This window comes from Bombus terrestris, chromosome 1 (assembly GCF_910591885.1).
Source record: "Bombus terrestris chromosome 1, iyBomTerr1.2, whole genome shotgun sequence".
Classification (NCBI taxonomy): domain Eukaryota; kingdom Metazoa; phylum Arthropoda; class Insecta; order Hymenoptera; family Apidae; genus Bombus; species Bombus terrestris.
In genome coordinates this window covers 1,287,517-1,314,459 of record NC_063269.1, presented here as the reverse complement: position 1 = coordinate 1,314,459, position 26,943 = coordinate 1,287,517, and the positions used below count along the sequence as shown (strand labels likewise).

Below are 26,943 nucleotides of genomic sequence, written 5' to 3'. Positions count from 1 at the left end.
GAGAGGGCACGATTGACCTTGGGACGCGTGAGAAGCCTTTCAAATTATCCGTAGGAAGTAGGTCAAACGTTAAACGTTCAACCGTGTGTGCCTGTACGCAAAGAAATAGAGCAAATATTGCACTCTGTAATCAATTAACGATCCCAGTGCGAATCGATATACGGCTGCAAAACGATATATGTATATCCCTTTTATACCAGTTGAACGCAACTCATTAAACCAGCTTCCAGTTTATCTTGAAATCTCGCGTAATTTTTCTCACTGAATTTACGCTTCCTCCTCCGCTGAAATTATTTCCGTTATAGAGACCGAGCTCGAAGAGAGAGATAGAAAACAGAAGGGAAATAGAGAGGGAGAAAGAAAAGAATTAAACGAATAAGAGGGGAAAAGAAGGAAAAAGAAAACGTCTCTAATCCTCTTCTCCGTTTAATCCTTTTCCAGACGGCGGAACGAAGAAGGAAAAAGAATATCGTCCGGTGAGAGAAAACACGGTGAATTTCGAAAAGCGCCAACCGTCCCGCGTTTTTACCCCCACGAAAAATACTCCCTCGGACCGTGCATGGGGAAACGATAATCCAGATAAGCCGCTAAATGCTGGCAATTTGAGCGGCGGGATCTCCAGAAACAATACTCCGTACTTGAAACCGACTAATGCCAAGTAACAGAGACCCGCCTGTTCCTTATATACCGGGTGTCCTCCCTGGATCCTTCTCCTCGGTTCTGTTATTTACGATGTTCATCGTGATTCGTGGCGAGCACACGGAAATTACAGCACCGTTTCTCGCATCCTCGCAACAGCGTTACAAAAGTTTCCCGCGAATAAGACGATTCTTATAGAATGTAATTGAATTTCAGAATCTATCGTACCTCGATTATTATTATTCGAGGTGCGAAATTAAATTCACATTTACGAGCAGGAATAAAGATAACGATACGTCGCTAAATAGAGAACCGAGAATGACAGCAGAAGATAAAAACGGTCGAACAGAGAGGGAAGAAAAATGGAGTAACAAGGAAACGCGTGGGATAAAATAAGGAAGAGAGAAACAGAAACACGACGAGAGAAGGAGTATCGAGGGAGATGAATACGAAAACAAGGAAGGATAGAAAGAGAAAGAGAGAGAGAGAGAGAAGAGGCAGTGATGCGGAGTGAAAGTCCTCGAGTAAAAACCAGGCCAGGGCTTCGTATCTCGACGCGAACACACCAGGTCCATTATGCAATTACGGCGACGCATTTGCTGCCGCCTTTCCACCATTGCCTCGGTCCTGCTGTGCCACGTCCTCGTTTTCCTTAGCAATTTACCTTCTAAATCGCTCAAAGTTTTGAAATTACCATAACCATCCTAGCGTCCGATAAGCGAACGTTACTCCCATTGCTACAATTAACTTTAAGTCTTGTTTTAATCCTAGAGATTTTAATCGGCCAGCCTCCGTATCGCGATCGGTTGATCAACGACAATTTCACACGGGTTTTTCTATCGGCAATCGTCGATGATTTGTGGCGGGAACGCGAAACAGAGGCGGAGAAAGGTTGGCAGAAACGCTGGATCGACGGATGTTGGAAACATCGAAATGCTTTTTGAAATGAACAGAGCTCGGCTAGCGAAAGGCAAACGCGTCGTGATTCGTGTTTCGAATATCGTGGCTGCGGTATGAACACGTGTTACGTAGTCAGCCGTTCTAGTTGGTTGTATTTGTACCGGAAAAATGGCGAGCTCTTAAAGCGGTTACCAACGAAACTAAAATTTTATCCTTATTATTATCCTTATTATTATTATTATTATTATTAAACACAAATGCGTATAATAACATTCCGCGGAGATAGTATTTGTAAGAATAATCTAAACATTATCATAAGGGTACCTTGTCTAGGCCGTGCTTCAAAGATTCTTCGAGACACGAAGAATTAAGCTATCTTCGCTTTTAATTAATCGAGTGTACGCGTGGAATTTTTCTCTGATAATAAACCAGAGTCTTATGAACTAGAGGGTGGCCAATTTTCATTAATTCTCCCTCTTATCTGCGAGCCTCTGAAATATAATTTTGACATTCTATGGACGCAAAATACAACGATCGAAGCAACGTACAACGATCGGCGAAGGAAGGATGTGTTTTTCGAAAATTGACAAGATTCGCGACAAGAGGATTCAACTACGCGACACAGACAGACAGACGCATGCACACAGAGGAAGAAATAGTAGTTTTATTAAGCAAAATGACTTACTAAAGTGTGACGCGGTGTAGGCGAACAAAAGCAGTCCGGAAATGAGTCGCAGTGACGTCGCATCCATTTTTCGGTTCCGGCTTCTGTTGGCCCGAGTCCTCTTCTCTCCCGCTTATCGCTCACGCGGATGATGGCACATGTATACACACACGAACCACACGCGCGCACTTACTTTTGATCTGGAAATTCGAAAGGAACACTGTGAAGCCTCTACTATCCTCGCGAGAGTTTTCTCGGCGGGGATTTTTTTTCTTTGCTCCCTCTCTCTCCCTCTTTCCTTCTTTTTTCTTCCTTTTTTCCGCGTGCTTCGAGCTGTCGCGGTCAGAAAATCTTTGTTTTTTAGAACGGGCGGTGAGCACGCCGTTCGAAGATCCTTGAGAACCTTTCGCCGCGGGAACCATGAAACGACACTGTGTCTCGGACAAAGGCTTTAAGGAAGGAGCATTATGATCGCGTACTTACTCGTCGAGGATTATTTATGAACCTTGAATCGTTGAATCTAACCGCGCCAGGATACGTTAATAGAGAGAATGAAATTATTTTTTCTCGAAATTCGAAAGACAGTTGTTTGAAATTCGTTCGACGATTCCGAAGGAAAATAATCGATCGTCGTTTAAACGACGTTTCACGATCGAGATTCGGAATAACCGAGTTGAACGAGCAACTTACCAACGACAAAGAGGATAAAAGTGCTATCGAACATCGAGTGAAATGCCGCGTGCGAGTAATTGGGGAAAGAAACTAACCAAAACGAATTGTACCAACACTCGAATCGATCGGTCGGAAGAAGCTCGGTGAAAAAGTGAACGAGAGGCGACGGACTCCTGTAGAACGTGTTGACTATTGACCGAGACAACGTCGACTGAACAGAAATTTGCCATCGGTCTGCCAGCACACCTTTCCCGTACCGGCTGGCGAGTTTGAAAAAAACAGCCGTGCAGTCTACACGACCTCGAGAGAGTCCACGAAACGCGCCGGTACTTTCTATCAGCGGCCAACAAATATTTTCCTCCGAACGAGTCTACCGACTCCCGCCGTCCATTCTCTCTTTTTAACTCTTTCTGTTTTTCTCTTTGCCGTCGAATGGTTCGATAGAATAGCAACAAACTACGGATTTCACGTTGAATTTCGCGTTGTCACAACAGCTGTAACGTCTCTCCTTAAGCGAGCAAATTGCGCTCTATGCACGGAGAACGTGATTACCGTACGATCGAAAGAAAATGCGCGAAACGTTGTACTCTTACTCTTACCTTAATTTCTATCGATCATATTAATACGTAGAAAGATACGTTGGACTGATGGAACAAACAAAAGGCCACGTAACCATACCGTGTAGAACTTTAATTTTCAGATCGTAGGAATTATTTGCAAGTAAATAAATGCGATAGTAAATAAATATGAATCGATCGGCAAGATTTCACTACACGAATGCGGCAAACGTAGCTTAGCGAAGCAAACAGGAGGAGAGAGTAAGATACGCGATGCGATGCGTCGAGCAATTAAAATGCCATCGGTGTGTTCGTGTCAGAGTTCATTCACACGTTGCATCTTTAATTACTCTGTTGGCCATCTAGCGAATACCAAAGGAGAGATGGACAGGAAGTAAGCTGCACACGTACTGGTACGCCAAGCTCGTACACCGTTGTTGTTCCAATGTGTACGCAATGTTTGGTTGCAACATTGCTCGGCAATGTTTTCGATAATTGCATTCCTTCGCAATCGCGCAGTACGAGCCGATGGAAAGTAGAAACGTATCGTGCTAGGTCAAGCCGAACGCGCCATCTTCCGCGAACGTTTAAACACGATCGCTGATGAAATTGTATCGTGACTTATTCTCCTACGGTTGTCGCCGCGATTCTACGTCGTAGAACGAATATTTGAAAACGTTTTCGAAAGGATATAGTTGCTGGTAAAAATGAAATCGCGCGATCCACGTTTTTGACGCTCTACGTTTTCCACGCTTTCACCGCGGCATTATTTTCCTAGCGATAGCTGATTATTATTATTAATGTATTTATCGTACAACGCACTATGCCGTTGTATACCACCGTGGCCGTAATCTCTTTGTACCGGACGAGAGCACACGAAAATCGACTGGCGTTTTCACATCGGACGAAGAAGCAAATTTCATTCGGCGCACGATTCGCGGTCGAGTTGCTCGAAATGCAATACTCGCTATTTCACCGACGATTCACCGGATATTTTTCGATCTATCGATTCGAAAGGATCCGTCCTACATGTACGTTCGTGTACGACGATATATTAATATTATTCGACCGATTTCCATTTTATCTACGAATACTTTCAAAGTAATACGTCACTGGAAATACACTGCAACTTTCCCTTCCGCGTTAACAACCTCGCACTTTCGCGGTTTTGGCACTGAACCCGAAATTCCAGCGCTTCTAATCGTTGCTCGTAGAAATCGGAAATCGCTACAGCTTACCAAGCAGCGTGCTTGTTATTCTTTACTATATCTTCGCAAAAAGCCAATACGCGCATACGACGAGCTTTGTTTTTTGAGACAAACGAACTGGCGTAGCAGCGGTGGCGCCTTGCGCTAGAAAATCTACGCAGAACCCGCCAGAATGGTTACGACGAGCAACTCGGAAAGTATCACCAGAGTCGAGACGAAGAGGCTCGACGAATCGTCACGGTGGAAACAGATTGCAAAACAGATTCACCAGCATCTCCCTCGCCGAATCCGTGACAACGAGATATCACGTCGGCGGAACAGCGGCGTGACAACGATACCGAGGGACGAACGATCGAATCGTCGGCGATTTAGCAAATATCTGAAAGCGCTCGAGCACGAACGTTCTGGTGCAGGTATCGCGAAAAGGGCTAACCTGTTCGGATACGCTGGGCGCAGCGCAGCGCGGCAGAGAGAGCAGGGAGAGCCCGCGCTAAGCTCACTCGCACCGGGTGCGTAGAGCGCGCGTTTTCGGACGTGGAAGGACTGACTGGGGTTACGCACGTAGCGTACACGGGTCCAGGACATGTATTGGCGGCCAGGGAGGCTCCACCTATCGCGTGCCAGAGTGGGAGGATACGGGGACGACCTCGAGCTTGCGCCCTCGGACGGACCTCCGTTCGAAGCACAACCCCTTCCTTGGCTTTTTCCCAACTTTCGAGCTTGCGGTGCACCCCCGCGCCATGCCACCCGAGTCCACCCCACCGCCGCCTTCCTCTCGGCCCTGCTAACCCCGCGGAACCTACCAGCCAACGTAGTCACCATTACCCACGCCGGTTCTGCGCCCAATCTCACCCCACCCTGGATACCTAAAGAGCTCTAGTCTAACACGGCTACGACCGCCGCTACCTATGGGACCGATACACTCGCATCGACTTATCGATACCGATTCGGAGACGTTGTCGATCGTTATCGCGATCGGTTCCCTTCGATCTGCAGGATCGTAACGCGGGCAAACGGCGTAAAAGAGTCGCCATACCGCGAGGGGACGAGGCTTGCGCCTCGAAGAACGCGAGACGAGTGACCGATCGCGAGGAAGAGCGGAAGATTGTTTCAGATGCTTTGGGACGAAATAAAAAGGACGAAAGCAAGGACGAAAGCCGAATGTTCGCTCGTTAGTGACGACGTAGTAGGAAATACCGTATAGTCGGTCCGTTGGCCGCTCGCGCGTACTATCGGATCGCAACTGAGCTCGTATCTCGCACGATCTGGCAGACGTTGTAACTGTGACGAACGATGCCGCTATTACGTACGTCATAACGTTCCGAATATTCGACACCTACGTTCGTTTGGCGATAGGTTAAAGTTCGTTCGAAGGACTACGGATCGTCCTACGTGAAACCTACGCGCAACGCTTCCGTCAAGGTACGATAAAGGGCAAGTCAGAAATACCAGCTGCGAAATATCGACGCTATCGCTAGAGACAGACGTAGACGAAATTTAGACCAGCAGAAACGGACCGCAGGCACGCCGAGGATCTCGCCGCGGTATCAGGAAGAAAAGTCGGGCAGAAGGGGATGCAATTGCAGCCGCGGGTCGTGTCTTCTTGTAACGAACCGCGGTTAGATGGTTCGCTGTTCCACTGACACGTTGGAGTCGACTCGGCTCTCCTCGTCGTCTCGCTCCTCGATACGTATCGCGCTTATACACCGATCCCTCTGTCCCACCCTCTCTTTCACCCGCTACCCTCGCCGGTGTTTTGTGTTCTTAGCCGGCTCACAGCCTTTAATGAATGTAATACGATTTCGTTGTCGCGGCAAAGAATTCGAAATCAGCTCAACGGCTTTATCTGTCTCCCCGACCGTGTTGGTTTGCTCGTGGAATGAAAATAGAGGAAGCGAGAGGGAAATTAAATAGAAGAGAAGGACGCGTGAATGGGCAAGGCGAAACAAAGTTGAGACAATGGCAGGGTAATAATTGCGATTCGTTTAAGGCAGTAACAAGGACTAATGATAGAAATATGAAATAAAGTAAATATGAAAAAAATAACGAGCGAGAGAATGGAGCGCGGTGCGGTAGAAGCTAGAATAAAAGCAAATTGGAACATAAATAAAGAGATAATCGACGTAAAGCAAAGTTGCCGAATGTTTCGAGCGAAGTTCATACACGTGCGACCGATAGTCTTTTCGATCGCTTCGAACCTATTCATCGGCAATTTTCCTTTTCAACCAAATTCTTCTATCTTTTTATCCCCTTCTTTTCTGTGCCGCCTCTGCCGAAATCCTGAATTTTCACTCTCGATGCCGGTGATTCTCGATCGGGAACAGGCGAAACGTTCGTTCAGAATTTGTCGATTCGCGATCAAACTAAAACAACGGTGAAAGGATTCGATCATTGCCTGAACTCGTTATTCGAGGCGTGCTTAAGTCGAGAAGTCTCGGTTTTTCTTTACGCTCGGATGACTCTGTGCAATATGCTCATCAGCTGGTAAATTACGAGTCGATCAAGCATCGATGATCGTCTACCGGTTAATTAAAAACGTTCCAGGATATAACAAGCGGATCGCTGTTTCGTCGTTTCGTTGTTGCAGTTCCGGCCATCTCCGACGATACGTTTTGCACGACCACACGGCACGCTATAACCAGCTTTCGCCGGTCGTTCGTGCGAGCTTTGAGCGTGTCCGTAACACTCCCGTGGTCGATGAAATCGTTGCTTTTAACGCGACTCTACGATCATTTTCGATCGCAACCATTTTTCCTCTTTTCCTTTCCCCCTTTTTTTTATCATCCCCCGAGGAATCGGTTACGATGTCCACTCGCGAACGTCGAGTTAATCAACGGTACTCTACGCGACAAACAGGACGTAATGCGTAAAACTAATCGATTCTATTAATAATCAATTGGTTACAGCGAATTCAAATCTAGCATTTTGATTTTTTTATCTATATCGCGAAAAAGTAAATTTTGTTTCTTAAGAAACTTAACTTGTTCATTTCCCTCGTCGATTAGATAAAGATCGATAATCACGGTGCGTAACGGGGCGCATTTGCCTGTTTGGGAAAACACAGCGAGACAATAACTTCGATCGAGCATTCCGTCGGACAGAAACGAATATCGAGTGGCCGCATTAGGGGAACGACGACGTTGACAGGTTCGTTAAAATCTAGCACGTCCCGTCTGCTTTCAATCGGCCGGGTCCGATTTAATTAAATATATATCGTTATCGAACAATGACAGGTAATAAGGGCGTAACGTAATTTCTAGAAGGACTCGTCGATGCGTATTTTCACGGCAACCGTCAAATATCATCCGAGTGGATCCACTTTGATTGACACCGAATCGAACGGTTTAATTTCATTTCGGAATATACACGCGGAAAAGGAGATCGGCCGCGTTTCGAAATCCCATCGTCGGATTAATTCGCTCCTAGATCGCATCCGATCGAACGATGCCTTAACGCGATTCTACGTACGTCCAGCGTCCAGGGAATTTGAAATAAAATTGATACGAGGTAAACGGTACGATCGTGGAATTTTACGAAAGATTCGTCGCGAATCCAAAGGAAATACATACTTAAAAAGAAATACTCGAAATATGTAGAGGCGATTTCGTACGGAGAGACAGGCAAATGTAAGAAATTTGTCAGCGGCGAGAATGTTAAGATCTATCGATAAAACGATCCCTCGGAGAGAGGGTAGCGATGGCTTTCGTTTCCCGCATTATTTCCAATTCGACTCACAGAAAGCGCGGCGCGTGATTTGCTCTTAGCGAGATCGAACCCGGCTCGCTCGTACGTCTTAGTCAGCTGTGTGCGCGAAACGCATTGGCAACGCGGAAATATGACGGTATTTCAATGAGAAATGTGCTGCCTCTTTCTAGACTCGCTAACTTGTACAGGGTGTTTCGAAATAAATGATCAACGTGGGCGGTTCACCGTGAAGGGAGAAAGATCAAAATGCAGCGATCTTTGGATCGTTGTGCAAAGATTAAAATCTTTTTTTCGAAACACACAACTCGCGAAAAACCATTGCGAATAGACCGCGAATGTTTATGCAAGTCTTTATACGACCGATTAAATAATTTATACGCATTTACACGGCATTTTGTACTTTTAAATTTCACGTAAACGTAAAAACATTCGCAGTCGATTTACAAACGGTAATTCCACTATTACGCGGAGCGAACGCGAGTACGCACCCTCGTACTATCAAAGTCGATTTTCTCGAAAACGATAGCTCACGCGTAAAACTTTCATCCGACACTCGTGGTTTATTTTTTCATGCATACAATCTATTACCGTACATCCTCTACGCCCGCGTTTCAACAGCTCGCCCATCCGATTCGTTCCTGCGACAGCTTTCAAAGCTCCCTCCTCTCTCTCTCTCTCTCTCTTCCTCTCTGCTCCTCCTCGACGCGAATACCTGCCTATGTGAATGCGTACTTTCAAAAAGAGAAAGAGAGAGAGAGAGAGAGAGAGAGAGACTCAAAGTCCGAGTTTCCTGAAGCTTCACGCAGCGAAGCGTCCTTTTTGAGCTTTTGCACTTTGACTACTTGAATTCAGCGCGCGGCAAAAGGATGCAGCCACTGCGCTGGCTGAATCCGCTGCCAGGATGCTATCGGATATCTAGGATTTTGGAGGAGCGAGTCGAAATTACGAGCGCTTTTTGTTTCGACGTGTGTTTAACGGTTACGACCGTACTAATGAAAGCACGAACGTGGCTCGTGAACGTCGATGCTTCAAAGAAAAGATGTTTAGGATCGTTAGCAAATAGTTTCCGAATTTCCTAGCGGTATAAATGTATTTTATCAAATAATTTCATTCCGATACGAAGAAAAAACGGATTTACTACTTGCCAAGTTTTTCTCTTCCAATTAATCGCCTTTTCCTTTGCATTCGATCTTCAAACGTTTCGCGTTCCTCTGTATAATATCGTCATAATGGAATCGCGACAACTTTTGCGCGGGAAATTGTCGCAGGACCGATCGTGCGTCGATAAATAAGCAGCTTCTCGATTTCCACAACCGACCATGCAACGTTTCGTAAATTCGTTCCCGTCAAGGGGAAATCGCATCATCGTCTCGCCGTTGTCTGTATCGGTTCCGAAGAAACATAATAACGCATCTACTCCCTATTTTTCCTCCTTTCTTCTCGTTCTAAACTCGTTTGCGTGACTTTGCTTCGCTACGAGAGAGGAGGCAAGCTCGTTCGTGCGACGTAAGAAAGGACGAGGCTGAATTTCAAATTACTCGCTCGAGCCCCGTCGAAAAACTCGTGGCGAGGCTCGAACGTTTTCCCGGTTAACGCAAACGACTTAAAACTTTAGGAACGACAATGTCGCGCGACGAATCGTCCACGACTTTTGATAGTTCTACGCGAACAGCAACGCGCGAATCGACGCTACTCGAAAGTTCCTCGACATTTCTCCGCGAGAGATAGAAAAAAAATAATTTCATCAGCCATGGTTTTCCAAGCTTGCGACAGCCAATGTATGGAAATGAAGAGGAAAGGTGGGATAATTCACGGGGGTAAGATAAACTGGCGAAAGTCGTTGTCTCGAAGAGCGGAGGTCGCGATAACGGAACGATAGGGATGAAAATCGAAGGACACGCGGTACGACGCCGCGTCACCGACAAATTCACCACAGGCTTTCGGCCACTCACGCGCGAATATATCACGGTATCGAGGCCCGTTTCCAGGCGTACGAGGCATAAATAGCGCGGCGCCTATGGAAAATAAAATTCTATCTCTTCGATTCACGCGTCATCGTCCACCCCTCTCCGAACCGACGACGGGGAGTTCTTTTCCCGATCGAGAATCCGTAAAACCAGCCTGGTTTCGTGGACGACGATACGGCCGCGCGTCCTTGGGGGTAAGTCGAGCGATACTCCGATAAAACCGAGCCGATTCAGGATGGACGAGAAGAAGGGAAAGAAGAGAAAGAAGAAGAGATAATGGGGCCACGTGGAAAGTGTCGCCAGCCAAGGCAGGGAGGTTGAACGAGATCAGGTGTAAGAGAGACACAATTAAAAAAAGCTCGAGCCACGCTTTTGTCCGTAGCCAGCCGGCACACGAGCTCTCGCGTTTCTCGCGCGCACGTCGCTTCCTCGAAAAGCTCTCTCTGTCGCCCATCGTCGCACACACGCAACCGCGTACCATCCCTTGGCTGGTTTCCATCCCTCCATCGGTCTACCGTCCCTTCTTCGACCTTTGTCTTATTTACTTCTGCCTCGGTCCTTTTTTCCTCTCGCACCCTTCGATCGCGTCGACGACCACCGCCAAACCTCGCGTATACGTATATCTGGAGTTTCGCCGCGCGATTTCCGAACCGCTCGCGCGAAAGAACGATTCGAAAATGATATTTTACTTCGTTTTTCATTCTTTGTTTCTTCTTTTTTTCTCTCACTCGTTGCGGGAGGAAATGAGGCGGCTTTTATGTCGCTGAAGCTCTATGGAGACGCGAAATCGGTCGCGATCCGCACCGAGAAGGGCGCCTTTCTTTCGAAGGCTGGCGACTATATCGCTTACGGTACGACGAAAATTTAACGGATGAACGAAGAGTTTGGAAAATGAAGCGCGCGAGTAGCGAATGAAGATTCGTTACTGCTTTAAATTATTCGAGCAATAAGTAACGAAACGCTTGAAACGAAGTTGTCGAAGGGTTTCTTTGTACACAAAGGAGCTGAAACTCGATACCCGCATTCCTTTCCCGAGTTCCTTTCCGGAGTTACGCTCCGAGTCCGCCGAGGCCGTGCATCATGTTGGAAGTTTAATATCTTCCCTTCGCAAACAACGTTTGAAGCTCGCCGCGTGCCACGTGGCCACTCTATTTGTGTAACAGACCGTAGACAATGTAACTGACCAAATATTTTATCTCGTCGAAAACGAAAGTAAAGTACAGACTCTTTCGAATCTTCGATGGTCCCCGTTTTCTTCAAAAGAGAGTCTTTTTCCAAGAGATCGCTATCTCGTATCTGCGTCTCTCTGCATATGCGCGTGTAGACGCTATTTTCTCTTAATTAAAACAAGAAACGATCTTTAAACGTCGAAATACTCGTGCGGCAATTTTCGTATTATCCAAATATTTTTCCGCAATTTTTCGTTATCCCCATTACGGCCGATTCCCGTCGATTCTATTCGTTGGCCTTAATTGCGAGTCATTAATTATATCGGTAAACGCGAATTCGTACATACGTAGGACACGCAAACGGAACATGTACGTACGAAGGACGAGCGGAAGAGACGACGGTCAGCATTAAACAGATAATTAAATGGAAGACAATGGGCATTCCAATCAAAATTCAAGGCAGACAGCATTGTGCCACGGCCTTGTATGCCGTTCCCTTTTCTTTTCTCTCAGTTTATCATAAATGAGCGCGTTCTTCTCGCAATTAAGATGTCCGGACAATTTTGCAAAACCAGGGACTCGTTCGAACGAAGCCCTGTTATTAAAAATAAAAAATAAAATAAAATAAAAGTAAGTACGATAGATGCACGATAGAAACGAATTCCTTTTAATTATCGTACGTCTCTTTTCATAGTCGTTCTCTCTTTATTTGAAAAAAAATTTATCGTCGCGTTATGCTAATTGACATGGTTTAAAACGATCTCCGTTAGGTATTTATTACGGATTTGTCTTATCGTTAGAAAATAATTCGAGCCGAGCCGGTCGGGTAATTGCTGGAGCCGCGGGCGAGAACTAAAGCTAACAAGCTATCGGGAGAAGCAGAAGGATTTAAATGTACCGCGGAAATTGAAACCTCGTGACATCCTGTCGTAATGAGAGAACAATGTCTGGAGAAACAAAGACGAGTAACAATTGCCACGGTGTCTATCTCTCTGCGAGAATTATACTCTGTCAACTGTTGGCCAGAAAATGAAGTCACGTCGGTGTCGAATAGCGTCGATCGAATTTTCCAATAAATTCCGAATGTTCCGACCGTTGCCTTGCGCATCAAGAAACACAATTATCCGTGTTCGATCGTTGCCGCGATAAAATCTACTTTTCTAAAGATATATTCCCCTAATTGTCACTCGTCAAACATTCGAGATAGCGAGCACCATATGATTCGATCGCAGCCAGAGGCTAAACGCACCCCCGTCTAACGTTAGAGGGAGCGATACGAAATCGATCGTCGATTTAAATCCGCCTACTTTGATCGCCAAGCTTTATACCTTCGTTCGTTCTATCTCGAATCTATGTAAAATTTTGTGGAAAATTTCCGAAAAGCTGAAAATCCAAATCTATCTTTCTAGGAAAATGAAAATTCCTTGGCTTCGAAACGTCGAATATTACGAACTTAGGAAGAAGCGAAAGAAATATATAGAAATATATAGATAACGATGATAGAGAGGCGAGAATCGTTCGGTTATTTATCGTCGCATCAACGTCCGAAGTGAAAAGATCGCTGTGGCTAATTAATTATCCGAACGGTAAGGTAATTCTCAGTACTTGGTCGGCCCATTAATGCAAGCATGCAGTTCGAAGGGTCGTAACTGCTCGCCTAGTTACATAAGTAGGTGCAAGGCAGGAGGCAGCAGGCTGGAGGCGAGATCGTAGGTTTATTGATTCGGTTTTCTCTCGCGGTAGAGTTTTTTCCCTCTCCCACCCCTAGATCCACCCAGTCCTTATCCTACCCGTTGCTTTCTGTTGCACTCCCACCCAAGCATCACGACGTTGGAAGTAGGACGCAACCTTCAGGGGCTCTTTCCTTTCTCGTACGACCCTGGCTGACCCAAAACGCTATCAAATTAGTTCCGGTGTATCGGCAATGGTCCTGCTATACTCTTTCGTCGTCGTTCGAACACGACCATCGTCGCTCCTCGGTTGTCGGAATAATCCTAACGATCGACTTTGTCCAAAAAGTAACCTTGTCTTTCCGTCTTGTTAACGGTTAGCTAGGAAACTTGTTCTCTCTCTCTCTCTGTTTCGTTCCTTTTCCTATGAGCGAACATTTGGAAGGAATTCTTCCTTCGACGATACGCAAAGAAACATGTAGAATAGGCTGAGCGAACGAGAGAACTTTAATAAGCGATCACGGATATTTTTATCGTTCGACGATATTCACATAGCAAATTTAATAGCCCTATTATCCTGACGATACAATGGCATTATACAGCTCGAGCCTTCCTCGCATAACAATCCAACGTTATAAGGAAGATTTCTCTTTCGGAACATTGCCGTAATACGACGCCTTACTTCCATTCACCGTGCAGCCTATTCTGTCTTGCGAGCGAGTTATTAGACCCGGTCGTTCCATTTCGAGAACAGTTTGATTAACGATTTTCGTCGCGGCTCCGATATAACGACCAACGATCGTGCAACACGATGCCGTCGTAATTTTCATCGTAAATATCACCGTGGCTCTCTTCTCTTCTATTCACTTCTATTCTTCTTTTCTTATCGCACCCGGAAATACATTCGAAACGTTCGTGTTTACTCATCGTACTCGCGCTCACTGGCAACGCTTCGTGAATAATAATGCACCGAGTCGACTTAAATTCGAACGCCGGTCGAACCGACTGCCAACCGTGCAACCGGAAACGACGTTTAAGCCGCGAGGGTGAAACCGGAAAAACCGGACCGGAGCAGATAAAGATCCTGCTACGTCACCACGCCAACCAACGTAACATAATATTAGCAATCCGCCGCGAAAGCTTTAGAAACCGGATAAAGGAGAACTCTAACATACGATTAATCATCCGCTATCCTCTTCTATACGTTATATTCTTCGTTATTCTTTTCGCGAATGAGCAATTTAAGAAACAAAAGGACAACCGTCCTTATCCACCGCAGATAGACGATTATTCCGGATGACTTCAAATGGCTGCGCCGAATTGTTACTCGAATAATCAGCGCCACGACGAATAAACAAACTTTCCACGACGGTGTAAGTGAATAATATCGCTAAGTAGTTGACAGCGAGATTCAGAGAAGAGTTGCGCGATATTCGAGACGCAGCATCTTTCATTTCCCGTTGAATCCTAAGAATCTTAGTTACTCTAAGAAGCTTTTATCATGCGAATCTTCCCTATAGGGAGTACAGAAGCGTAACTGAAGGTATTTTGGTTGGCTCGATATTCCCAATGATATGGTGCGCGTGTTCAAAGTCAAAGATACTCTTTGCTTTGGCCGCTTTGCTTTCTTCGAGATCGTCCAAATTGAAACGGCGTAGAAATAGAATAAAATTAAAAGAACTTGCCAGAGATTTGGAAATGAAACAGGAAAGTACAGAATCACCGAATCGTAATCATCGTCCGAATCTTTGAACAGTTCGAAACGACCGAATTTGGAAAGAGAACCATCGCGATTGTTCCGCGAGGAAGACGTAGCGATTCGATGCTTGTTAGGCTGGCTTCTTAACCACTTGGCTTCGGCCAAGGATCAGAAACGAGGATGATAAATCTCTGGCGATTCAAGCAACCCGAGGCAACGATGGGAAATCGAATTTATACGTATCCCCTCGACGGACAACTTGTTCCAATGGCAGAAAAATTCCGCTCGATAGAAGAAAAAAGCTTGACCCAGGCGCGTCCGATATTCCGACGTTTTCTGAACTTTCGACGCGCTGCAATGTAATCAGCTTCGAGCATTCTTGCCATCGAAAGGGGAAGAAGAGGAGCAGGAAGAAGCGTCGACGTCGGGAGTACGTCGAGCCAAGATACGATGTTAATGTCCACCTACGTTGCCGTTTCGAAAGGTCAAGCAGGAAAGGACCTCAAACGCTTTGACGTAGCGTCGACCAAAGTTGATTAACCCAGCCTCATTTTCTGCAAATTTACGTCGCGCGTTACGTAAAACGTGGTTCGATCGTGAACCGACGCGATTTCTTTTTCAATTCGGAATTCGAGTTCGCGTTACTGCCCGTAGAATCAGGGAAATAATTTGGTCGACCGAAAATTATTGTCGTAGATGGTTCTCGAAAAAATGGAGGGGAAAAATATAGGAGCAGATCGATAAATAGAACGATATACAGTATGTGAGAACGATACCTAACGCAACGGCCTCTTTAAAGTCTCCTTTACAGTCTGCGAAAGACGCGCGACCCTTAAATTGCATTTGAATAAAGCAATTTGTGCACGCAGCGTAATTCAATTCGGCCTTCTTGCTAGTTTTCGCTACGCGAAAGCACCGATAAATCAACCAGTTGCTCCGCGCATCGAGCCGAGCACACCCCTGCGATATAACCATATGGCTTAATTTCGTTCGTTTCGCTCTGTAATTCCCACCACCGGCGAAAAAAGAGGAACGCCTTGTGTCCGAATCGCACCAACTACTCCATACGTTTAACAGGCGCGATCACTTTGTTACCGATGCCGATATGCGATCGTTTCTATTCGTTCGATAATAATTATCATTATTGTCGTATTGCGAGCGACACGACAAACGTTTCAACGAATAAAAGCACGATCTACGTGTGTACGATGTATCGTGCTGAAATATACATGTTTAAACGAAAACATCCAGAATTGCGTCGTACAGACTGGCGCGACAAACAGCGCAATAGTATGGAACGGTCTAGGGCAACGCGAAATTCCAAATCGCATAAAATCAATAAACGATTACGGTAGGACTCCGTATAGCGCGGTACTCGTACAACTCGATTTCGAAAATAATTTGCAAAATAGCGAAAGCGAAATAGGGAAATTACGCTGAAGGAAACATTTGACGAATTCGTATACCGCGGTACGTACGTATTTACCGCGTAATAAGGATCCTACCGTGACTCTTACGGATCCCCTGGCGTTTTCCAAATTCGCCGATTAATACCGCGTCTTTGAAATTTCCACTGAAATGGACGCTCGTCTCGTAACAAACGTTCGAACAAGGACAAAGTTGGATAGACGCGTCACCTCGAAGGCCGTCTAGAAGAAAACGGCGAGGAGAAATCAATAAACCAAATCCCCCGAAGCTAACGAGGTCCAAAATTATAACATCATCCATGGCCTGTGCCTGTTAACCGTGAAACGCGCTCGCTTTCTCTTGTGTCCGCGATCAAACGAGCCACGGTGGTTATCAGTAGTAGGCTATCGAATTAGAGAACAGGGGAGGGACGGCGCAATTAATCGGCAATCGCGTTCGATCGCCTCCGTTCAACGGGATCTCGCGTCCACATCGCGCGTATACCTGGAACAGTTCACTTTCGATACGGTCTTTCTATCGTCTCGTATCTCATCGTGTAACGTCACGATGAAACGATTCGACGAGCGACTGGATCGACGAGGAAAATGTAAAGAAACGACGTGGTTTCCGGCAGTCGAGAAACTTCCGTTGGGACGCATCTCGCCAGAGGAAGCATAGGATAAAAACGAAACGCACAGGTGGTACAGATCAAGGCAGGTGAGACAGCTATATGCTATGGAACAGCGCTAAAGAAAAGACACCGAGCAGCCAAAAAATGAAAAACATTGCAGTCGTGTACACGTATGTATGTATATATAGAGAGTGGCTCGGTGGCCAGGAGTAGCTCAATTTCAGCTTGTTAAATAGTTTCAACGAGACTTACGAGAGAAGGAAAGGCTGACGTTTTCTGCGGATATTACCGTTATTTACCGCCTTTAAAACCTATAGCTTACGTTAAACATAATCGCGAAAAGATTACCCGAAACATATGTTGTTGTTCCGAGATGCGATCAATTATTCGAAGCAAATTTTTAGTCGCGTATATCGAAATATGGTTCGTACGAGATCAATTATTAAATTACTCGTTCTTCCTTATGCGTCTTTTTTTACGAAAAGCCAGCTAATCCATGTTATATTCGTTATTTAAAAAAAAAAAAAGATGCTATTTCGTTACGAATAAAAATCAATAGAAAACATAAAAGGAAACATTAGACGTTAAGATGGAGTATAAGACAAGGTTCGTAGCTCCTTCGGGTCGCGTAAAAGTTCGCTGAAACTATTTACTTCCGGTTACGTAGCTGATAATCGAACTAATCCTTAATGCATCGGGAGCATTGTGTACATCGATACACGATATATACACGTTGTATGCGTATCACGAGGTACAATCGCGAAGGGGGGATGTACATGGTACACTGTTCGAGAACATCTATTCAGCCGAACATCTATAAAAACACCAGATAAAGAGAAAGAAACAGAGATAGATATATAGAAATACAGGTACTAGAAGAGAGAAAGAGAGACAGCCATCTCACCGCCCGCCACAGCTCAAAGCACTCACGAAATATTCACGGGGGAGCACGACAAAAGAGAGCCACCGTCGGCTCTGCTTTTTGCGCGAATATTTTACTCTATAACTCGGGGATATACGTTATAAGGCTACGTGTTTTTATAACCTAAAAAAGCGATCGCACTGCTCCGTATTGTTCGATGTGATGTACCCGGACCGGTGAACGCCGTGGTGCCACCTGACAGACTCCGGGAAATTTGAGAAAACAGGATTTCCTTCGGCCCATGCGCGAGAACTTTAATCGAATTTTGGCTTGCAGTGCCGACAACGGACGCGTCTTCGCCTCACTGCACACGAGTATGCGATTCGAAATTCAAATTTTTCCCTCCCGTTATATCGAAACCTATCGAACGAATACCGAATCCACGGTAACTTTCTCAAGTAGCATTACGCGCATTATCCTTTCTAATGATTAAATTTCGGGGTAACGAGTAGCTAAATAGCAAAGCTTTTATTTAAAAAAACAGTTCGCTTGCGCGGTACGTTTCAAGCGCATGACGAATGACGACACTTTCCACAGCGGTGGATACGAAATTTACGACCTTCGGTATAGTCACCAAACACATCCTTTTGCTTCTTGTTTGTTAACTTAATTCGTGTCTTTTTGCCATAAATAACATGGTTCGTCAAATTCACTTACCTTCTTTCTCGCCTCGAAGACATTTCCTTTTTTGTGCAAAAGAGTCTTGTAAAATTAACACTACACTGCGTACAACACACTCGCGCGCTAAATGAGCTGTGACTGATCACTGGAGCCGCGCGATGACAAAAGCATGTATTTGGCGACATCTGTCGACGAACGTTTGAAGTAATTGAAATTTGAACTAATTAAAACTTAAATGCGATATAATTATTTTATGCGATTAATATTGTAATGTTATCGTTCATCTTTCTTGCTAGATAGTAAACAAATATTTTTACTGTTTTATAGTTGAAATAATTGTATATACACCCATTATGTAAAAATCGAATACCTAACTTATATTTGTTAAAAAATAAAAAGGAATATTTATGGTTGTTTCTTTATTAAAAAATATAAATACTAATATCGTACGTGAACGAATAATTATCGATCTTGGCATTCTTGAAAATTAAAAACAATTGCGTTGATACTACGATATATATATCACGTGGTGCCCAGCAGAACGGCAGAACCGCTCCTTAGTCCGTGACAATGGCTGCTCCAACCAAAAAACGTGACCAGCGAGTTTTCCCACTTTCCAAAGACGATGATCAAAGTTCGTCAAGTAGTGAGCATGACGAGAAGGAACCATTGGAAGAGGAGGTAAGGAATTTGAGTGAAAAAAATCAGTATAAAATGTGATTAGTCGGTCTTAACCCTACTTTCGAGCACGCGGTCGTTGGTTCACATTTATTTGAAAGCTGTCTTTGAGACAATTGACATTCATCGAAAATAAAACATAATAATTAAGTACGCGTATAATCTTTAGCAATAATGAAAATCATTCCGATAACTGTCATAACCAATAAAGTGCATTCCATGGGACCATTGTTAAGCAAATACAGTGTTGTAAGTTGTTAACCCCTTGTCTTACGATTTATGTTCCAATAACGCGTGTCATAAGCAACGACATGATCGGTCTCGTGTCAAGCCATTTGACAGTTTGGCCGAGCGCTCAAACTTGTGCAAATCGCACGCCTCTATTGATATATAAATGCATGTGTAAGGTATAACTAATTCTATTTTGCAAGATGGTTGATAAATAATTGCTACCAATTGAACATCGAACAAAAAAGATTTATTATCTCGAGATAAATAATAAATCAATAACATCGACGTACATGTCTCTCACACGTCTTGTTGATGTTTGGCCCTATCGACATACCACGTCCCTCACACGTGTTGTTTATGTTCGGCTCGATCGACGCACGACATCTCTAACACGACCTCGCAGGTTAAGGGGTTAATGACAAAGACATCTTTAATTTGTGATAAAAATTGCTTATAATCAGAGAAAATGTGAATTTATTTCGAATTGTATTCTGTAATTAAGTTAAGTATATTTTTTAAATTTCATATTTCACAATTAATATGTCATAATACAAAATGTTAAATATAAATAAACGTAAAAGTATAAAATTCTTTTTTATATTTAGGGAATGGAAATTCAAGTAGACTTTGAAGGAAGATATCCAGTGGATCCGGATTATCATGGCATTAAGACCTTATTACAACAATTGTTTTTGAAAGCTCATGTTGATTTAGGTGGTCTGGCAGATTTAATAATCCGTGAAAACTACGTAGGTTCGGTTGTCAAGCAATCGGCGGATTTAGAGGGATCGGACGACGAAGATACCGATGTCAACGACGTGTTTGGTATTACTACAGTAATTAATTTATCTTCTAAACAGGTAAATATATTGTATATAATGTCATTTAATTAGTACAAAAGTCATTCAGTGATGCGCAAGTCTGTTTATTTCAGAGTTATCCTTGTATACAACAACTCAGAGAATTACTGACGCAAATGACAAAGGAACATGCAGCGGACACAATAAATGCTATGATAAGAAAGCTTCTTGAAGACGATACGGAAGTATTAGGTTTATTGATCAACGAAAGATTTGTTAATATTCCAGCACAGATATCCGTGCCACTTTTGGAAAATTTAATGTCCGACATAAAAAAGGCAAATAACAAGAAGATGTCCTTCAATTTTTCATATTATATATTAATCTGTAAAGTCTATAGAACAAAAAGACCGGATCTAGTTAAAAGACCAAAAAGTAAAAAGAAGGATAATACGTGTGAAGAGTTTATTATATGGAGCAATCCGGAGGAAGAAATTTTTGCGCAGGAAGCAGCAATAAGTTTTGAATTTTCGGTCGAGAAAGAATCAGACAGTGCTGTATCTGGAACATGGACTGAGTCTGACGATGAAATGACACCTTACAGGAGAGTGCTTCTCTTTGAAGCTTCCAAATTACAATCAATTATCGACAGAATAAAAACTGAAATACCTTAATCAATTTGAAGGACTAACGTTAATTCATCTCATATTCCTAAGAAAAAGAAAGACCAAGCACCTTCCTTTTGTGTACCAAAGGAAGGTATGCGCTTTCGAAAGTTGGTTTCTTTGACAATCTATTGTACAATGAACTACTATGTTTTACATGTAATCAGCTTTTTATAATACACCTTTTCGTACTGCTTACTGCAAACTGTCTCCTGTCACTTGCCCTGTAACCATCTGTTACTCATTTTCTTTATACCTAAAAGTACATGAATATTTCGATCTTTCATGGACCGTCAATGTAGATACTACGTTTAGTGGTAGAAAATTTATTTTCCATCTAAATAAATAATATAAACATTCTTGTAGAACAGATCTTTGTTTAAAAAAATACGCGTCGCGATTAATGTCCGAACAATGGCACGTAACTCGTGCCTGAGGCGTACAAATTTTTTGCATATTACTGACAGCATCTACACTTTTATGTCGATGAGTCTGTTGATTTCAACGATTGCTTTATCGGCTTGGCTCTTCTTCTCATGGTACCCAAAATATTTAACATTTCCGAGACAGCGGGCGGCGCGCTTTCCGCTTCCTGTCGTCTTTTTCTCTCCTCTTCCCTTTGTTTCTGCAACGAATCGTTTCACTTGAGAAACGTAATTTACGTATACAAAAATAATGTCCACGATTGCATAAACTTACATCCGTTTGCTTCAACGTGAAACGTCCACCTTTTATTTGGTTGATAATGTCGTCTATAGCTGGAACGATTAAAAAATAAAGATAACACACGATATTAGCACAGTTGCTCAACCACCTGCAAAATCTAAAACATAATTACCAGGCTGTTGCGCAACCGTCGGTGTTTTTTTCGTGATTCCAAGCATGTTCTCCATGTCAGTCACCGCGTTTCGTTCCGAATTAATTTTTTCTTTCGTCAGCAATTTTATCGACGATTGTCCACCGTTGTTGAACATCGGCGGCGGCGGAGGTGGAGGTAAAGGGGGTGGTGGTGGCCTGGAAAGCTTTTCTTCCAGCTCACTGATCTTCGCCTTCAAAGTTTGAACCACTCCTTCCAGAGTTTCCACCGACTTTTCCGCCCTTTCTGCCCTTTGCGTTACGACTTCCAACTCTGACTCGGCCAGCTTTAACTTTTCCTCTACTATTTCGAACTCGACGTTCGACTCTTTCTCCTCCAACTTCTCCTCCAGCATCTGTATGTGAGAAGCATGGTTCTGTTGCTCTTCCTCCAATAGTCTCTTCAAAGACTCCACCTCTTGTAGAACGGTTAATAATCTTCCATTAGGGTCATCACCAACTTCAGCCATCAGGAGTGCACTCTGATGAGCCAGCACGTTTCTTTCCTTTTGTACCTGTTAAAAGTACGATACAGAATGCCTGTTATGAATTTTTACGCATAATTCTTCTCCCTCAAGATTCTGGGGTAAGTGCCGAGCCGTTCGACTCAGTCCTTTCGCCAGATGATTCATCGCCTTTCCCACTACGTGGCCAAATTCTTCTAGGACATTCTTATCATCCTATAAGCGCCGCGGAGTATCGTGACATCGAATCATTGCTAAGAATCAATTAGAAAAATGTCGAAACTAGAACATGGTACCCAAGCTTGGCGTGGATACCGGTAGCATATATCTATAGGGAACGCGACGCTAACATGACGTTTAAATTGTTTGTCTTGCGATTGCCTTGAAACAGCCATCTTAAAGGCATCTTACCCTTTCGGCCTCTATCTTCATAATCTTCGCGTTTTCTCTCTCGCGATCGCATTGAGCTTTCAACGCTTGCACCTCCTCTGCAACCATCTTTGTCACCCTTTCCATGTTTTCTTTTTGCACCTTCATCTCGTTCACCTTCTCTTCACCTAATTGGACAATTTCATTATTATATATTATTACATGAACGTTGGAGAATCGTACAGATATTTGCAATTACATTTTCGTCTGAGAGTTCTCTCCTCGTCCAACTGCGTGGTCAAATGCGTCACCTGTTCTTGAGCTTCAAACTCTTGAAGGCGTGCGGAATGCAACTCCGTCTGAAGTCTCGCTATCTCTTTACTTAATTCTGCAAATTACCCGCTCTTATAAATAACTTGCATAATTAACGGTGAAATTGTAAGCCACTAATCTCTGTTTATACCTTTCACCGTTTCTCTCAACTGATCAAGATCCTCGAAATTCGAGTCAACTTCGTCTGCTATCTCAAGGTCTAGCGAGCCTTCCGGATTCGATTGCAGGAATTTTTGAGTTATGATCTGCGATCTTCTCTTTAGTTCGCGATTTTGTCTGTACCACTGAAAGTCATTTTAATTACAATACGATAAATTATGCATAGAACTCAGTTGCAACGTTGGAAACAGATTTTTCCTCTTATGCGATATTAAGTGTAATAATAAAGATTATATCGAACAATAAAATACGCGAGCTCTGTATCACGGCATCTACAATTATAAAAACGAAATGGATTGTTTTAGATTTACCTGCGATGCTTGTTGCATGGCTTTATGCATGGCGCCTGTCTCAGTTTCGTATTGATGCTTCAGTTGTTCGTATTCTTTGCATACTGCTTCGGAAACTGTAAGAAAACGAAGGAATTTGTTAAATAAACGTAACGAACGCCGGAAAAGATTTCTGGAATGTATAAACAACTACCTGTTCGCAACTTTTGAAGTCTCTGTTCTTTTTCTTGGACTTGCGACTGCAAAGTGCTATTTTGTCTCTGTAGTTGTTGATATTTCTTCTCCAAGTCGGCATGTTCCTTGCTTGCTGCGATAAAAAACGTTTATTAAAACTTTAATAATTTAATTGCAAACGTACTCACAGACGCAGACGTCACGATACTCAGGTGATATTTTATTCCGGTTAATTTATAACTTCATCGCGTATGGCCAATGACTAAGAAACGTCATAGAATTCGTTTCGCGTGCACGAGTGAATCACGACCGAATAACGTTTAAGTTGTATGATTGTCGGATGATTGGCCATGAACTACAACCATGCATCAGCCACTTCCCTCTCGCTATACGTATCATGCCTTGCTCTTATTTTACGTAAGTCCATTACATCTTGATCTTTCTCGCAATAACAGATTAATCGATTCGAAGAAACGAAGTTGTTGTTAGAAATTGATCGCGTAAAAGTGAGAAATAAGATCGCAACGAGAAATAACTATATGAAGCACGTGTTAAAAAAGAAAAGAATAAAAGATGTACGAAAGGAAAGTTGTAACTACAACCGGCGCCGTTCCATATTTACCAACCTCCTATCCCAACTGTTTAATCGAATTGATGTTCGCAAGCGGAGAGAAGAAGCCGTGTTTCGTCACTTCGTTAATGATGACTAATGGAATCATAATAAAGTTCTCTAACGACTTTAGGCGGCCCATACAAACGCTCATTACGCCGCGAAACTTATTACTAATTATTAATTACCGGCCTCGCTCTTCTGTAGCAACAATTTCCTCCTCTTCTCCGATTCCTCGTATTTGCTCTTCCACTTGCTCTCCAGGCTATTGCTCCTGTTCAATTTCGCGACACCGACCAGTTCGTTCGTCTTGCAATTAGTAGTAGTGTGGAAAGCAAGTTTCTCAGTCTCGGAGTTGCGCATCTCGATGCTCGAGCTCGACAAATTATTGTTCCTCGATCGTTGCTGCTGAACGGAAGCGTCGAGCTTCTCGAAGGACGCCCTTTGAGCAGCGACCGACACTCCTCTGTGCGACAGCTTTTCGAAGGACCCCCTGCGGGATGGGGGACACCTTTCTTGGGCTTTAATTGCATTCGATATCCTCGGCACCGGAATGTGCGAGTGAATTACACTCGAGGATGTCCTCGCTGGCTCGGTGTTCAAGACGATGTTCAGTTCCGTTTTATTCATGTCGCCTCTGCGAACAGACGATATATTTGCTTTCGTGAGAGCCTTGCCTTTCCGTCTCGTTGATCGACCTTGTACAGAATAGTTGTAACACTGTACGAAATTTCGCGCTTATATCCCGCGAGACTCGAAATTCATCGATGATGTATTACAGGTACGTTCGAAAGACGTTGATTAGAAAACGAACGACTCTACGCATATTGCAACGCGAAAGGGTATTCCTATCGAAGCGTACTCGAACGGTAAAGGGTTAATAACATCGTTTTCTAAAAATACGCATATCGGTCGCACCCCCTGCGGCCACAAGGCGCGTTAGAAATAGCCGGCTCTGTCAAAATGTATTCGTGACTAATCTCGATTCCACGAATCTCGAAGTACCCGGTATGGGAAGATAAGGTGCTTTCCGAGCCGCCACGCGAACTTACCGGGAAATGATAAACGTGTTACGTCCAACGAATCCCGAATCAAGTTACCGGTAATTGTGAAGTCAGTTGGTTCGGCGAGTCTAACGTTTCTCTTACGGAGGTTCTCGATAATAAACGATCGAGCAGGAAAATACATATCGTGCCGGTTCGAGGCAGTTTCGTAGCACGTCGATCAGCGTGAATCGATGAAACGCAATACCGATGTCAATTGTAATCGGACGAGCCGCCGTTGTCGCGATGACCACTCCTCGAATTTTAAACGTTATTTCTGTGATATATTACGTCACCGTCCAATTGGTCCCTATCATTGTTACTGACACTGTTGCCCGTCAGACAAATGCAACCGTCGAACGAATTTCCACCGTATTACTTCGTTCATGCCAGCTTGATTTAACGGTCACGCGTGAAAACAAGAAACAAAGAAGCGCATCGTATTTACTTACGCGTCCAACGTTCCAACGCGAGACTACGAGGGACACGTGTTGTTAGACTTGGTGGGAGCCAGTTAGATCTCCCGCAAACATTTCAAAGTTGATTCGTTGGAATGCACGGGCGACTGTTGCTCGTGAGGACGATCGTTAATGTTACTGCGGGCCGCGTCATTCTAGAAAATCCGACATTTCGATAAATGGCTTAGGTTAACGACCACCGGAATCTAAAGGGGCATTTGGGTCATTTGCGTGATCATTACGGAAGTTCTCGATCGATATAGATCACGATTAGTCCAACGTTACTTCTTATCTCGTTACGGCGTCGCTTATCGTTATTCCAAAGTACCTAACTGTAAGAAAACGTATAACGATGTACAAGTATTTACTTGGACGAATTCGAGTACCGTTTACGAGTTAGAAACAACGATGACGCTTTCCTTCTGACGAACACGCTTTATCTACCGCGCACCGCAAAATCTGTTCCGCAGACGTCCTCGCTGTTTTATGGCAATACCAAAGATTTCGTTGGCGTTTTTACACCAAGCCCAACTATTTTTAATTCAAGCTTCGCGTCCCGTGAACCCGACAACGACGACGGACGCGGCATATCGAGGAAGAGCGAAATGATAATTTGAAACGTGCCGTGTCATGCAAGCATCAACGCAGCGGGTCGACGGTCACGTAGATCGTTGCACTTTTCCGTGCGTGTATGCCACTTGCAATTCAATTGATCACCTTGCTGCTATCGTTTCACCATTTACGTTGGTCGATTGATAAAGGAACGATGATCAGTTGACGCCTTTGTCCATGGATCTGGACTAGGACCAATTTCTGTGCGCGCAGATGTACGACGAGACTGTAGTAAGAGGCAACGTTTTCCAAGAGCACGATTGTCGGTCAAGAAAGCACGTCGGACGTAATTTTACGGTTACACGTACGAATGGCAGCATCACCTGCCGCATTGCCTCTACGGGAAGTCTATGAAGTCCTTTCACTTTTCCTGTTTCGCGCTGGTGGATGTTGAATGCTGTCAAACGGTGTTCTTTGCGCCGTGCATACTTTCGTTCGACGCAATTTCCCGCATTCTTTTTATCAAAAACAAACGTTCACGATTACGTATGTTGCTTCGCGACAAAATTACGAGGTACGCGATGCAGGAGGAGAAGAAAGAACGCAAAGACAAAAACGGAATAAACTGTGCGAATAGAAACTTACGATCTATAGTTGGCAAGTTCGACATCAATATACCGATCGATATATCACAATCGGGCACGTAGCTGCATTTTTACAAACCGATTGAACGACGATGAAACAAATATAAAAGAATATCACTGTGCAACGAAAGATGTGTTGATGGAACTATGGTCCGATGAGCGAGGAAGCGAAGAATGACGGAAAAGA

The 26,943-nt window shown here is 44.0% G+C and overlaps 3 protein-coding genes across 9 annotated transcripts in view; 1 reads left to right on the top strand and 2 right to left on the bottom strand.

Moving 5' to 3' along the window:
- Positions 1 to 18,574, bottom strand: part of LOC100643838 (protein Skeletor, isoforms B/C) — a 53,527-nt gene extending 34,953 nt beyond the window's left edge. For 2 of the 6 annotated variants that reach the window (XM_048410671.1, XM_003392904.4), the window contains exons 1-2: positions 5,074 to 5,208; positions 2,225 to 2,403 (exon numbers count right to left, since the gene is read on the bottom strand). In XM_048410671.1, coding sequence (XP_048266628.1) covers positions 2,225 to 2,291 — 67 coding nt within the window. In that variant the 5' untranslated portion in view covers positions 2,292 to 2,403; positions 5,074 to 5,208. Of the gene's footprint in view, positions 1 to 2,224; positions 2,404 to 2,970; positions 3,603 to 3,843; positions 5,022 to 5,073; positions 5,209 to 17,933; positions 18,047 to 18,467 lie in introns of those variants that run through there. The other 4 variants (XM_048410786.1, XM_048410703.1, XM_048410806.1 and 1 more) reach the window with 4 other exon arrangements.
- Positions 18,575 to 18,971: 397 nt separating this feature from the next.
- Positions 18,972 to 21,010, top strand: LOC100643719 (protein BCCIP homolog). Of its 2 annotated transcripts, none has more exons than XM_003392903.4 (3): positions 18,972 to 19,112; positions 19,946 to 20,200; positions 20,275 to 21,010. In XM_003392903.4, the coding sequence occupies exons 1-3, from the start codon at positions 19,002 to 19,004 to the stop codon at positions 20,812 to 20,814; spliced, it is 906 nt and encodes a 301-aa protein (XP_003392951.2). In that variant the 5' UTR covers positions 18,972 to 19,001; the 3' UTR covers positions 20,815 to 21,010. The 2 variants fall into 2 exon arrangements, with proteins under 2 accessions (XP_003392951.2, XP_012173886.2); XM_012318496.3 differs by lacking the exon at positions 18,972 to 19,112 and adding an exon at positions 19,140 to 19,842.
- A 105-nt stretch (positions 21,011 to 21,115) lies between these two features.
- Positions 21,116 to 26,207, bottom strand: LOC100643599 (shootin-1). The gene is made up of 10 exons (XM_012318165.3): positions 26,185 to 26,207; positions 24,248 to 24,696; positions 23,469 to 23,582; positions 23,297 to 23,391; positions 22,957 to 23,110; positions 22,753 to 22,881; positions 22,536 to 22,681; positions 21,644 to 22,175; positions 21,505 to 21,563; positions 21,116 to 21,430 (listed from the first exon to the last, which is right to left on the bottom strand). Exons 1-10 carry the CDS (start codon positions 26,190 to 26,192, stop codon positions 21,284 to 21,286), a joined length of 1,833 nt encoding a protein of 610 aa, XP_012173555.1. The 5' UTR covers positions 26,193 to 26,207; the 3' UTR covers positions 21,116 to 21,283.
- Positions 26,208 to 26,943: the final 736 nt, after the last annotated feature.

Bases quoted from the DNA above. Each gene is read 5' to 3' on its own strand.
- LOC100643719 (XM_003392903.4), top strand. From the start codon at position 19,002: ATGGCTGCTCCAACCAAAAAACGTGACCAGCGAGTTTTCCCACTTTCC. The intron at 19,113-19,945 runs GTAAGGAATTTG...TTTTATATTTAG, and splicing joins AGGAACCATTGGAAGAGGAG to GGAATGGAAATTCAAGTAGA. The intron at 20,201-20,274 runs GTAAATATATTG...TGTTTATTTCAG, and splicing joins TTAATTTATCTTCTAAACAG to AGTTATCCTTGTATACAACA.
- LOC100643599 (XM_012318165.3), bottom strand. The intron at 23,111-23,296 runs GTAAATCTAAAA...AATGACTTTCAG, and splicing joins CCATGCAACAAGCATCGCAG to TGGTACAGACAAAATCGCGA. The intron at 21,431-21,504 runs GTAAGTTTATGC...GATTCGTTGCAG, and splicing joins TCACGTTGAAGCAAACGGAT to AAACAAAGGGAAGAGGAGAG.